Source organism: Antennarius striatus, chromosome 8, assembly GCF_040054535.1.
Source record: "Antennarius striatus isolate MH-2024 chromosome 8, ASM4005453v1, whole genome shotgun sequence".
Classification (NCBI taxonomy): Eukaryota; Metazoa; Chordata; class Actinopteri; order Lophiiformes; family Antennariidae; genus Antennarius; species Antennarius striatus.
In genome coordinates, this window is record NC_090783.1 from 1,863,048 (window position 1) to 1,877,354 (window position 14,307).

At 51.5% G+C, this 14,307-nt stretch overlaps 1 protein-coding gene across 2 annotated transcripts; it reads left to right on the forward strand.

Annotated features, from left to right (window-relative positions):
• Positions 1-6,038: 6,038 nt before the first annotated feature.
• On the forward strand, positions 6,039-11,844 carry dla (deltaA). 2 transcript variants are annotated; one of them, XM_068321804.1, is made up of 11 exons: positions 6,039-6,605; positions 6,817-7,119; positions 7,376-7,436; positions 7,524-7,781; positions 8,721-8,781; positions 8,895-9,025; positions 9,446-9,615; positions 9,693-9,909; positions 9,997-10,777; positions 10,873-10,984; positions 11,072-11,844. In XM_068321804.1, the coding sequence occupies exons 1-11, from the start codon at positions 6,552-6,554 to the stop codon at positions 11,075-11,077; spliced, it is 2,154 nt and encodes a 717-aa protein (XP_068177905.1). In that variant the 5' UTR covers positions 6,039-6,551; the 3' UTR covers positions 11,078-11,844. The 2 variants fall into 2 exon arrangements, with proteins under 2 accessions (XP_068177905.1, XP_068177906.1); XM_068321805.1 differs by having other exon boundaries at positions 10,876-10,984; positions 11,072-11,842.
• Positions 11,845-14,307: the final 2,463 nt, after the last annotated feature.

Sequence of the window (14,307 nt, forward strand, 5' to 3'; positions counted from 1 at the left end):
CAGTTTAAACCAGTTTAAACCAGTTTAAACCAGTTTAAACCAGTTTAAACCAGTCTTATCAATCGGGGGATGGATTTATTGATACATATTCACACACAACTTCTGATCCTCTGTCCATCAGAACTGTGCTGGGGGGGTCTACCCCCATCCGGGGTACCCCCCCCCCCACTCTGAGTTCCTCATCATTAAAGTCGTTCCTAAAAACGTGTCGCTTTCTCCAACTCCTTTTTAATTCTCTCTGCCGGCCTTCACCCCGCCCCCCCTCCCCGGTCACCAGGAGTATTGTCATGCTCCTGAAGGTGGAGGGGAGGTGTGTGTGTGGGGGGGGGGGCATGACGCTGCAGCAGCGGCAGCTGGCGGCCCAGCTTGCGGGGGCCATCTCCTCACAAAGGAGAGTCTTCCCCCTGGGGCCGGTGATTTAGGACAGGGCTCTCCGGACCGGCCCCCGGAGAGGACACCGGCTTCAGAGGAACGCACCCCCCTGACCCACCCCAAAAGAAACCCCCCCATCACACCGTGGCTAAGCTCTCTCCTGGGACGGGGAGGCCGGCCCCCGCCTCCGGACAGGGGAGCATTCCTGAGGTGTAACACTGACACTGGCTGGACACAATGGGGGGGGGGGCGTGGAGGTGAGGGGTGGGGGGCACAACAGGTGCGTGTGGATCCTCTGTCCACCGGCGGCAGCTGAGAGATGGGATGGGGGGGCTCTTATCCGCCGCCGCCCCACCGTCGGGCTGTTGGACTCGTTTCTGCAACAAAAACAGGGTTTTATGTGTAACCTGGTCCCGGCCCCGCCCTGATGCGACACCCCCCCACTCAACCTGACCCCCCCACCCCCCCAGCTAACACCTGCCGTCCCAGGACCCCCCCAAACAACCCGACGTCCACTTCTACCGCCAGAGAACCACTTGTTTTAAACACCAGCACTCCACAGTGAAGCACCCAGGCACCTCTGTACCCCCCCTCACCTCCCAACCCCCTCTTGACCCCCCCCCCCCGTCCTGCCCCTCTGAATTATGGGATGTCTCAAATGAGCAGTCGTACAGCAGATTGTCCGCTGCAGCCACTTGATCTAACCGGCGACAATGCCTCCAAAAGAGCTGGTGGGGGGGTGGGGGGTTATCCTGGGGGGATAGGCAGGATTTGGTTACCGCATCCCCATTGTGGTGGTCACCCCCCCTCCCCCCCAGGTCCCATGGAAAGTTGAAAAGGGGGGGGGCATGTGCACATATGTGGAGCCACAGCGCAGGTGTCTACATCTGTTCCGTTCTGGGCAGATGCTCGTGGAGATAGAGAGGGTGAGTCGGGTGAGTCGGGTGAGTCGGGGGTGGGGGGTTGTGAAGGGGGCGGGGGGGGCTACCTCTGTTTATTTTCCCATCATTCACCCTGGTGTTTAAAGCTGGGGGAGCGGCGTGGTGTCTGCGTCCTCAGCATCAGATACCAGCTGGGTGGAGGTGGAGGTCGGTTCTCCTGGTTCCAGGAAGTTTAGTAGAAATAAAGTATTTTAGGTCATTTCTCAAGTGGAAAATCCTGAAATAAGAATTTATCCAGTTAGGATTCAGATTTTCAAAATAGAAATGGGAAGTTCTAAGATTGTGGTCACACAAAATGACACGGAAACGTTTAAAATCAAACGATTTGAACGATTTTTAGGATGATGGAGGATGGAGGATGGAGGATGGAGGATGGAGGATGGAGGATGGAGGATGGAGGATGGAGGATGGAGGATGAAGGATGGAGGATGGAGGATGGAGGATGAAGGATGGAGGATGGAGGATGGAGGATGGAGGATGGAGGATGGAGGATGAAGGATGGAGGATGGAGGATGGAGGATGGAGGATGGAGGATGGAGGATGGAGGATGGAGGATGGAGGATGGAGGATGAAGGATGGAGGATGGAATGAAGGATGGAGGATGAAGGATGGAGTGAAGGATGAAGGATGAAGGATGAAGGATGGAGGATGGAGGATGGAGGATGAAGGATGAAGGATGGAGGATGGAGGATGGAGGATGGAGGATGGAGGATGGAGGATGGAGGATGGAGGATGAAGGATGGAGGATGGAGGATGGAGGATGGAGGATGGAGGATGAAGGATGGAGGATGGAGGATGGAGGATGGAGGATGGAGGATGGAGGATGGAGTGAAGGATGGAGGATGAAGGACGAAGGACAGAGGATGGAGGATGGAGGATGGAGGATGAAGGATGGAGGATGGAGGATGGAGGATGGAGTGAAGGATGGAGGATGAAGGACGAAGGATGGAGGATGGAGGATGGAGTGAAGGATGGAGGATGGAGGATGGAGGATGGAGGATGGAGGATGGAGGATGAAGGACGAAGGATGGAGGATGGAGGATGAAGGATGAAGGATGGAGGATGTAGGATGTAGGATGGAGGATGGAGGATGGAGGATGGAGGATTTGTCGCCGTTTCAAACTGTCACGCTTTACATTCTCTTCGTTTCCATGGCAACAGCAGAGCCTAAACCCGTTAATTCTGGTTTGATATTTGGGGAACCCGTTTCCATGACGTCATAAGCTCCTAGTTTATGGAGCGTGCTGATTGTTTACCCATCGCTCTGACGTCATCAGCGGCGCCAACCTTCACTGTTTGTTGTGGGCGAACGTGTCGCGCGGGTGTCAGCTGTTGGTCCATCGATCCGTTCGTAGGGACGCGCGTGTGGAGCGGCGGGGAGGCGCGCGACAGATGTGCGGTCATAAACACTGGCACGCGACCGGCCGCGTACGGCTTCCCTCGGGCCCCTCCCCCTTAGGTCCCCAGTGTGTCCGCACACACACACACACACACACACAAACACACACACACACTCACACACACACACAAACACACACACTCACACACACACACAAACACACACACTCACACACACACACACACACACACAAACACACACACTGGCAGGCGTCTACCCCCCCACCATAAACGTCTCCAGGAACAGCCCCCGTATGCAAATGAGGCAGCAGCCGGTACCGGGAGTTTCCGCGGCGCGTGGGAAGCGACAAGGAGGCTCGCGGAGGTCTGGGGGAGCCCTGAGGGCCCCTGTGCCCCCCCACCCCCAACCCCCACCCTGAGACCCCCCCACCAGCTGCTGGTCTCAGTAATCTGATCTGAACACAAAGGAGCCTGTTGATCCCAGCAGGTAAAACCAGAACCGGTTCGGTTCCCGGTAAAGATCCCTTCACGGACGTCAGGAAAAACCAGCACTTATAAATAAACGTCAGCTTTCAGAGTGGGATTCGATCTATTGACGTAAAGTGACGCTTTAGTGTCGTGGGAATAATTACAATGACTATTTTCATGACGTCATTTACGTCTTTTGCGCGTCTGCGCGCAAAAACATCTCAAACTCCTCCTCCTCTTCCTCCTTCCTCCTGCTCTTCCCCCAGCTCCCCCAGCTCCTCATACCCCCCCCCCACACACACACACTCCATCTAATTGCTCCTCCGTCATTCAGGAGCGGAACCATCAACCTTTGGCACCTTTACGCGCGGACTTGGACGCGTCCAACACGCGTTCAGGGCGCGTGTTGGACGCGTTCACTGATCAGGTATCAGTCCACTACACAAACAAACAAAAAAAAAAATCGATCGATCATCACGCCGCATCACTCTCGCGCCTCCCCTTCCGCGGTCACGGCTTCATATGATCGATATCGTGTGATGCGCGCCGTGTTTACGTTCCCACGACTGACCATGTGTCGTCTCCTCTTTGGGGACCAAGAAAGGGAAAGAAAAAAAAAACCCTGGTGGCTTCCCCCCTCGCCATATGGCCCCTGAGGGCCCATACCGTTACAGGTCCTTTAACATGCTTCCAGTGGGTAGACGGTGCCCGGAGGGAGGCAAGCAGGGACATAAACGTCGTTTTCTGGATGTGTGGAGGAAAGGGGGTGGGTGCGAGGGGGGGGGGGGGGTTGTGAATGGCAGATGGCTTGTAAGGGTCTGTCCGCGTCTGAAGGCGTGTCGTGGTCCTTCAGTGAGGACCCCCTCCCTCACTGACTCACCCACTCCTCTCCCTCCTCCCTCCCGCATGCACAATCAATGGAAATTAAAGCTCAGAGAATGGATGAATAGTCAGACCCCGACTCACCCTTTTTGTTGGTCGCGGCCCCCGGTGGGCAGGAGTTAAACTACAGGACCCCCCCCCCCCGACCCCGCATACCCCCCCCCACTACAGTAGCTCCTCACTTAAACAGTCGGAGCGCAGCGGCTTCTTGGCTCCAGGATCGGTTTGGGTTCGCGTCCCACCGGCGCGTCTTTTACGCGCGGCTCCAATCCGGATTCACACCTGCGCGTTCGTCCCGGTCACGTGATCAAAAACACCTTCCTACAGGTCTGCGTGTTTTCTGTTAAAAAACAACAACAACAACAACAAAAAACAACTCACGTCACGTCATTCTTTCCGGAAGCTGTAAAACATTTGACGTCACTCGTGTCCTGCAGCGAACGTATAATCGATCCCCGCGTCTCTGTCGGAGGTTAATCGGTGTGAAAGGAGGTTTATTGACGGGGAGGGGGGGGGCTCCTAATGATCAGGGGTGATCAGTAACCATCGATCAGAAAGGGAGAGAGCGTGAGCTCACGCCCCGCCCCCCTTTGACAGTGTGAACGGCAGGTAACGGACACCGGTGAGGCGGGACGGACCCACGCTCCTCCCGCTCCCCCATTCAGGAGCGGTACGCGTGCACGTGCGCGCGACACACCCAGTAAATAGTGAACGCGCGCGCTAAACAGGATCAATATTTAGAGAATAGAAAAAAACAACAACAAACGTAGCTGATATTTGTCATGCTTGAAGTGAAAGGGAAGGGTGGGGGGTAAATGGGGGGGTGGGTTATTGTGTGTAGGACGTGTGGACGCGCGCTCAAGCAAGGGAAGCGCGCTCCCGGTGTTATTGAGTGGAGAGCAGGTGCTGGAAGAATTACCATACAGCTGAGGGGAGGGGGGTGATGGGGGGTAAGAGGGGTGGTGGTTGTGGTGGGGGCAAACTTATTCCTTCACCGCACACACAATGGTGGAAGTTGCCCCCTCATGTCGGCCACGCGAGCGACTACGGTGTGCGCGTGCACGTGCACGCACACACAAAGGAGGCGCGCACGCGTTTTCTTTTCGCACCTCAGGAAATAGATGGAGAAAAAAAAGAGGGAGAGAAGGATGGGAAAGCAGGACCCCCCTCTTCCAAAAAAAAAAAAAAAGCTTACATCACCCCCCAGCTCTGCCAAGGAATGTTTTCCTCCCGACTCCTGATTCAAAGGCAGAAATACCAAAATTCAGAAAAGAGGGATGAAGAGAAGGAGGGGGAGGAGGAGGAGGAAGAGGAGGAGGAAGAGGAGGAGGAAGAGGAGGAGGAAGAGGGGTGTAAACAATTAACTGACTCAGGTTTTGGCCAAAGGAACATTTTTTTCCTCCTCCTTTGAATCACATTTTTATCCTTCTTCCCTTCTTTGTTTGACGCTTCGACTCCTCAGACGCCAAAAACAAAGTTTGTCCAGTGAGGCGACAGCTGGGGGGGGGGGAAGATGTGGGTGTGGGGACATACACACACACACACACACATGTGATCCACATCCCGACACAAAGCTGCGGCTTCTCGGATTCCACGGAAACCTTCAGACGCTCCCGGTTCGGAACGAACATCAACTGTTAAATTTACTGGAAATAGTCTAGTAAAAGTGATTTATATCCTCTTTATTTTTGTAACCCCCCCCCACTCCCCCACTCTCTCCCCGTCCTCCCCCATCTGAAAAAACTTAAGAGCTCATTTCTATTTCATCTCTATTTCTTATTTTCAACTGGAAATATTTCCACGCGTCTCCATTCTGAGCTCAGATCCAAAACTGAAGTTCTTTTGGGGCGCCTGAGTGGGACCCCATTGTGGGGAGTCGGGCCAGATTGGGGAGGTGAAGTCAGGGAGGAGGAGGAGGGGGGAGGGGCACATTTGCATGCTATTACCATAGCATGTGTCAGGCCGTATATAACCGGCTGCAGGCCGCCTTGGGTGAAGACAGACGCGCATTTCACCGTGAAGAAACACAACGGGAGGAGGACGGAAGCATGTTGGACCAGTGACAAATCTGTCCGTGGGCTCGACCGAAACCTTCACTCACAAGCAGAACTTTTTAAACTTGTCACCTTCTTCACACAAAAATAAGGAACCATTCTTTTTTTTCTTCCTTTTTCTCTTTTTACGCACTGGATTTACGCGTCAGAACGGAACCGGAGGACTTCTCTAACTCGTTTCCACGCATCTGTTGTGATCTGATTGGTGTGTGTGTGTGCGTGCGTGCGTGTGTGTGTGTGAGTGAGTGTGTGTGAGTGTGAAAGTTTTTTGGGATTTATCCTTCCTCGCTCCTCGGGACATGAGCGGGAGCGCGCTTGGCTGACAAGCCGCAGAAGTTGATGAGAAAACTCCGACAGAAACGCGCTCCATGCGTCTTCCTCTGAGGGGCTGAACCGGAGGAGGCACCGTGAGGACAAGCAGAGCCCCGAGACTTTTATTTTTATTTATTCCTTATTTATTATCTATTTATTTAATATGGGGCGCGTCATCCTGCTGACTCTCACCGTCATGGCCATGATGCTGAGCCAGGTAAGACCCCGAATCTTCATTCCTCCTAAACAATGAACCGTCACTCCCTCCTTCCCTTTCCCACCGACACACACACACACACACACACACACACACACACACACACACACACACACACACACACACACACACACACACACACACACACACACACACACACACACACACGCGTGGCACTGCGGGGGAACTGACGCGCGTCTTTCCTCCACAGGGGTTTTGTTCGGGGGTTTTTGAGCTCAAGTTGCAGGAGTTCCTAAACAAGAAGGGCGCACAAGGCAACAAAAACTGCTGTAAGGGGGGGCTGACCTCGTCTTACCAGCAGCAGTGCGAGTGTCAAACCTTCTTCAGGATCTGTCTCAAGCACTACCAGCCCAACGCCTCCCCGGAGCCGCCGTGCAACTACGGCGGCGCCGTGACGCCGGTGCTCGGATCCAACTCGTTCCAGGTCCCAGATGTCATCCCTGAGAGTTCGTTCAGCAACCCCATCAGGATTAACTTCGGATTCACGTGGCCGGTGAGTACAGCCAGCGATCCACGCGTGTGGAGCGGACGCAGCTGTGAAATTGCGCCATTTCGGTAAATCCGTGCGTAAAAAAAGCGCGCCGCGATTTTTGCGGTCAATTTGAGGGCGTAGAGCTCAAGAGCGCTGCAGGTATTTAGTTTCTCCGGATCAGGTTAAGACTTTCTTTAGTTCCGTGGGTGTTTGGTACCCACGCCTCGGGCCTGGGCTCCGCTCACCACCTGTTTCACGAAGCCATTTGTCTCCCCAGGGGACCTTCTCGCTGATCATCGAGGCGTTACACACCGACTCCAGAGACGACCTGTCCACAGGTAGGACCAGAACCCTTCTCTGTCCGGTCTAAGTCACACCCACACCCCCACTCCTCCAAATTAATCGTGTTTTCCCCCCCATCTTAGAGAACCCAGACCGCATCATCAGCACCATGACCACCCAGAGGCACCTGACGGTGGGGGAGGACTGGTCCCAGGACCTGCACACCGGGGGCTGGACGGAGCTCAAGTACTCCTACCGGTTCGTGTGTGACGAGCACTACTACGGGGACGGGTGCTCGGTGTTCTGCCGGCCGAGAGACGACGCCTTCGGCCACTTCACCTGTGGGGAGCGCGGGGAGATCGTGTGCGACGCCGGGTGGAAGGGGCAGTACTGCACCGAGCGTGAGTACCGAGACCCGGTTCGAGTGTGTGTGTGTGTGTGTGTGTGTGTGTGTGTGTGTGTGTGTGTGTGTGTGTGTGTGTGTGTGTGTGTGTGTGTGTGTGTGTGTGTGTGTGTCTAAAAACACTCGTTTCTGTGCCGGGTCTGTAATCAGATCCTCAACGTGCCGTTAGAAGCCAACTTGTGCGTAAACACCAACCCACGCACCACCTCCTCCTCCTTTCCCCACGCGCGCACACACACACACACACACACACACACACACACACACACACACACACACACACACACACACACACACACACACACGACCACTTGATTTATTCCAAGGAAAGTTTTTGGGGAATAATCTCACGCGTGCCATAAATTTACATGCTACCTTCCGATTCGTTACTGTGGGAGTGGGCCGGGCTGTGATTGGCCGAGGCGGGGGAGGTATTGTTTGAAGTGGGCAGCTGCCGGCAGAGAGGAGACAATGGAGCAGCTGTCGCGCACTGGCAACACACTCGCCAGCTGTCCACTCTTATCTGCCCCAATCCGAGACATTAAGGGGAGTGTGTGTGTGTGTGTGTGTGTGTGTGTGTGTGTGTGTGTGTGTGTGTGTGTGTGTGTGTGTGTGTGTGTGTGTGTGTGTGTGTGTGTGTGTGTGTGTGTGTGCAGAATGAATAAAAGAGTTTTGACCCGCAGCGAAGAAGAGAAAAGAGGATGGTGGGCCGGGTTGAGGGGGTCTGTGTGTGAGGGTGAACACACTCTTCTCACACACTCCCTCCTTTGTCTCAGCTCCATGTTAAGCAGAAAAATTCTTCCATGGTGATCAGGAGGTTGAGTTTATGGAGTTTTAGGCGCCTCTTTGCTTTAAATGTGCTATAAAGTTTTATAGATCCTTGATTTTTTTTTTTTTTTGGACTTCCTGTCTAAAGAAGTCTCCCCTTCTGTTTCAGCGATCTGCCTGCCGGGTTGCGATGAAGAGCACGGCTTCTGCGAGAAACCCGGAGAGTGCAAGTAAGTCCCACCCCCCCTTCACCCCCTACTCACCCAGTTCATCTATTAATCAGTGGGACGTGAGGTAATGTGAGTGGACTGACCGGTGCTCCCTCCTAATTGGACACCAACAGGTGCAGAGTGGGATTCAAAGGGCGCTACTGCGACGAGTGCATCCGTTACCCGGGCTGCCTCCACGGGACCTGCCAGCAGCCCTGGCAGTGCAACTGTCAGGAGGGCTGGGGGGGGCTCTTCTGCAATCAAGGTGAGGAGAACGACCATGGTGGTTGGGTGATGTTGGGGTGTCGTTGGGTTGAACCCAAGACGAGTTGAAAGTTTGAGACTATTGAAGAAAGTTTGAGAGTATTTAAGGGTGATGGGGTGATGTTGGGGTGTCTTTGGGTTGAACCCAAGACGGGGTTGTCGGGGTTGAGACTTGTTGGGTTTAGACTTGTTGGGTGAGTTTATCTCAAGGAAAGACGGCCGCTAACGATACGAGGAAGACGAGGCTTAAAGGGTGACCAAACAGAAACCGGAGAAAGGAAATGACACAACCGAGCAGCAGTTGTCTCAGAATGAAAAGCGTGGACAGGGGGGAACAAAGAAAGACTGGAGTGTGCCGGCGGACAAAAAGAATCTGTGCTGCTGCCGAGGCTAATCCACATGTGCTGTCGTGTCTTCTCAGATCTCAACTACTGCACTCACCACAAGCCCTGCATGAATGGAGCCACTTGTAGCAACACTGGCCAGGGCAGCTACACCTGTTCCTGCAGGCCCGGCTTCACTGGGGCCAGCTGTGAGATCCAGGTCAATGAATGCGCAGGAAATCCCTGCCGCAACGGGGGAAGCTGCACCGTAAGTCGAGTGTAGTCCTCAGAAATATCCCCCGATGAAGGAAAAGGTACAAGCTTGTCCTTGTTTTTGTGTTGCAGGACTTGGAGAACACCTATACCTGCACTTGTCCTCATGGTTTCTATGGCAACAACTGCGAGCTCAGCGCCATGACTTGCGCGGACGGACCCTGCTCCAACGGCGGCCGTTGTGCCGACAACCCAGACGGAGGATACTTCTGCCAGTGCCCAACGGGATATGCCGGGTTCAACTGCGAGAAAAAGATCGACCACTGCAGCTCCGGCCCGTGTTCCAACGGTAAGACGCCAGCGACTTAAACAAGCATACCCAATGAGGTTAGACGACCCGACAAACACTTATGGCCATCGCCCTTTCTCTTTTCAGGTGCACGTTGCGTGGATCTGGTGAACTCCTACCTGTGTCAGTGTCCAGATGGCTTCACCGGTATGAACTGCGACCACACCGGGGACGAGTGCTCCATGTACCCTTGCCAAAATGGTGGCACCTGCCAGGAGGGGCTTAATGGTTACACCTGCACCTGCCCGCCGGGATACACCGGCCGCAATTGTAGCTCACCCATCAGCCGCTGTGAACACAACCCTTGCCACAACGGCGCTACCTGCCACGAGAGGAACAACCGCTACGTTTGTGCGTGCGTTCCCGGGTATGGGGGCAGAAACTGCCAGTTCTTGCTTCCAGAACACGCCTCTCTTCGCGGGTCGGAGGTACCCTGGATGGCCATCGGCTCCGGCGTGGCCCTGGTGCTGCTGCTGCTGGCGGGATGCGCCGTACTCGTTGGATTTTTCCGATCGAAAGCCCAGCGCAGCGGACAAATAGAGACCGTCGTTGAGGGAGAGACTATAAATAATCTGACCAACAACTGCCACCGCAGTGACAGAGACCTCACGGTCAGCGTGATGCCGACACCGGGCATCAAGAACATCAACAAGAAGATGGACTTCTGCAGCGGCGACCCCGACGAAGGATCTTCACCCGGGAGGAGCAGCTACAAGAGCCGACATCCACCTGCAGACTACAACCTCGTCCACGAGGTCAACTACGAGCAGGCGGCCAAAGACGCCATGCTGGAGGCGGCCTGCGACGACAAGTGCCAATCCCTGGACTCGTTCGAGTTCGAGGAGAAACGCAGCAAACGTTTAAAATGGTAAAAAAAAAAAAAAACTCTGAAAAGGATAACGCGTAGCATCGCCGTAACGCGACACAGAATGGCTAAGCTAACGGGTGTTTTCTTTCTTCCAGCAGCGATGCATCAGAAAAGAAAGCCCCAGAAATGTCTGCATGTGCGGACACCAAGTACAAATCTGTGTTTGTGATGTCAGAGGAGAAGGACGAATGTATAATTGCAACTGAGGTGAGTTGCGGTCGGTTCGTTTCATCAGCCGCCGCCACCGACCCACAAACGGACTCTTACCGGCTGCTTTTTTTTATGTCTCCGCAGGTGTAACGAGCCACCGACGGGCTGCCCGTTACTCATTTGCTCTATGGGAGAGTTTTTGTACTCCTTCAGATGCTGCTCTAACCCTAGGGGGAGGTGTCCCGCCTTGAGACTGCTGCTGATACCGAGACGTTTAACTGATATTCAGAGTGAGCTGGTTCTCTACTGGAAACTAAGCGCAGGCAGCGGCGGCCTGTGGGATAAGAACTGGCAGGGTAAAACTCGAGTTTACAGTGTAAAGTAAACCGACTCTTAGCTTTGTTCTTTTTTTATCGAAGGGGGTGGGGGTTAAATAAAAACTATAAAGGGGGTACCGCGAAATATTTTTTTTGTTCTTTTTTGTCTCTGCAACATTTGCACCCGGGCCTTTTCTCTACCCCACACGCCGTTGCTGAGCGCAGGAACTGCATCAAACGGTGGATGTTCGGCCATACTGGCCTGTTCTTCACGAGGATGACCACATGGGCGGAGCTCCCATCACGACACCTGTGAAGACTGTATGTATACTTCATCACTGTGTTAACCGAAGTGCGTTTTCTACACCCCCCCCCAAAAAAAAAGCCCTCCAAAATGGTTTTTTGACATAGTATTGTTCATGTTTTTCTAATTTCCAGGGGGGAATATGAAATTTTTTGTCTTAATTGAAAAAAAAAGTTCATTTTTTTTATACAGATTGTCCTTTTTTTGTAAAATAACAAAGAAAAAAAACCCAAGAAAAAAGATTTAAAACTATGATTTAATTTAAGTTAATTTATGTTATTTTTATTTTTATTGTATATTTGTGATGTTTATGATTATTATTTAAGTTGGCTTTTCTAATAATGATATTTGCAAAGGCACTTCAGGTTGATGGGACTTTTTTTTGTTGTTGTTGTTGAAAAAAATGTTATTTAAGAGGGATTATCCTGTAAAAAACGATGTTACCGTCTCCTTTACTGTTTTTTTTTTTTTGAATGAAGGAATTAGCCAAGACTATTTTTCCAAATAAATATTGCTAAACGTGAAATTTGAATTGCATCCAACTTTTTGTGTCGTCCATCTGCGAGCACCGTGGAAAAAAAAACAACACAACACTCCTTCAGGCTTCTGTGAGCAAAGTTAATCAGTAACATCTGTTGTCTTCGCCCGGCGACCCCATGGGGGGGCTTTTCTATGCCCACACTGTTGGCTACTGCCAGAAGTTGAAAGTGTCTCCCTGGAGACGGAAGAGGGGGCCTATTCATAAAAAAACAATGACCCTACGCTAGATTTACCACCACCACCACCCCCCAAACTAAAGAACGACTCAGGTAATTCATGGCTCTAAAATTCAGATCTGTGTCGAGTTACGCCCACCGGACGTTCCGCTGAAATACAGAAGAAAATAAACCCAGAGTGATTTTTCTGAATAGTTTTTTCTTCACAATTAACTCCAAACGGCTCCAGTTGGATTCGGACACTAATAACTGTAAATCATCAGCCGGTAGGGACGAGGCTTTTAGAACCCGGTTGTATTATGAGCGCAGACATTAGCAGACAATGATGGAATCAACAATGGGGGGGCACACAAAAGGCCACCCTTGGGAGAAGCCTGCCTGTCCCTCGGCATGCTGGGAGAAAGAGAGTAACAGCAACAGATGTTGTTGAGTAACAGATGCCTTCTGGCCAGAGTTCAGCCTCGACCAACCAGGCCTTCAAAGATGGGGGGTGGTGGTGGAGTGGGGGGGGGTGGTGGAAGAAAAGACAGCTTTCACATTGTCGTCCTGATAATATGCTGGGATTTTGAGAAATGGTGGTGATAAGAGGGAACTAGGAGGAGCTTTGTGTTGGGCTACAGTAAAGGAAAGAAGGAACGTTTTTTATCACGCCTCAGAGAACACTAGGGGGGTGTCAGTGGATCCTGAGGGGTCGGGAGGAAGTTCATCCGTTTCTGATCCTTCCTTCAGTCTGAGATGTGAGCTGCCTGTAAAGATTTAACGGGTTCTTTAATGGAGGAGAAACAGTCCAGTGGAAACGACTTCCTATTCAGACAGGAAGTGAAGAAGAACCAGGAGATACGAGTTGAAATAAGTTAAAATTAATGAGAATAATGACAATCATTTGAATCCGTTCCAGTAAAACCCCCTAAATTATGAAAGACAACAAACATTTTATGAATCCACACGTGGTAAAGAACGAGATTCGGTCTCACCGATGTCGTATCCATCCGACAACACGTGGTAAAGAACGAGATACGGTCTCACTGAACGGACAGAGCGTCGACTCGTTTCTCAAACAACTTGTATCTCGACGTTCTACTTCATTTCAAACGTAGAATGATCACACACGCGCACGCACACACACACACACACACACACACACACACACACACACACTAACACACACATCAAAAACGAGCACCTGACCTTTGAGTCATGAAGACTTTTTATTTGGAGAAAGAAATGCTTGAAATCACTCATTTTTAAAATTCAATTAAGTCATTGAGTACAACATCTAAGTTCTCAGAAAAAGTTAAAATCATGCCTTTAGTCTTTTTATACATAAAAGATGTGGTTTAACGATGACAAAGTGATTTTTTTTCTTTTATAAAATGACTTTTACTTCTTCTTCTGACATATTTAACTTCTGTTAAAGGAATATTAATGTAGAAAAAAAAAAAAACAATTATCAACCTCCCTCCCGATAACACACAAAAATAACAGAAATAAACAGAGAAAGGCATCACACAGTACGTTACGATGTGCTGACATGGCTTCAAAGCACACATATTACAGTACTGTACAAGGGTCCTCAGACAAAACGCACCTAAACCACTTGCCCCTGCTGAAACAGCTCAACACTGCTTTGATTTACCGGACCCGACCCGGCGGGGCGTCGGCCGCCGGTCAATGAGGTAAAAACATCCAGGAAAAAAAATTTAAAAAGAAAAAAGCACCGAGGTTTGGCGTTTAAAATTTGTGTATAGCTTATGAACCAAGTGCGGGTTGGACGCACAAATTAGCTTGCGACATTCGGGAACGCCGCCGGGTCGGTTTCCCCCCCGCAAAAACAAACAAACAAAAAAACAAAAAAAGCCGTTTCTCCATATTTTAAAATGGGACATTTAATGTCGGTATTTATAGTGACGTCTTTGCTGGAATTAAATGAATCCCATCACTTGTTTTCATGATCGGAAACGTCATTTAAGGAGGCCCGCGTATGAAATCACGTAGATTAGGAGGCTCTTACAAAGCTTAAGTCAACTACTAATATCATATAAG

Excerpts from the sequence above, each read along its gene's own strand:
- dla (XM_068321804.1), top strand. The coding sequence starts at position 6,552 with ATGGGGCGCGTCATCCTGCTGACTCTCACCGTCATGGCCATGATGCTG. Across the intron at positions 9,026-9,445 it reads GGGGCTCTTCTGCAATCAAG|ATCTCAACTACTGCACTCAC; the intron begins GTGAGGAGAACG and ends GTGTCTTCTCAG. Across the intron at positions 9,910-9,996 it reads CTCCGGCCCGTGTTCCAACG|GTGCACGTTGCGTGGATCTG; the intron begins GTAAGACGCCAG and ends TTCTCTTTTCAG.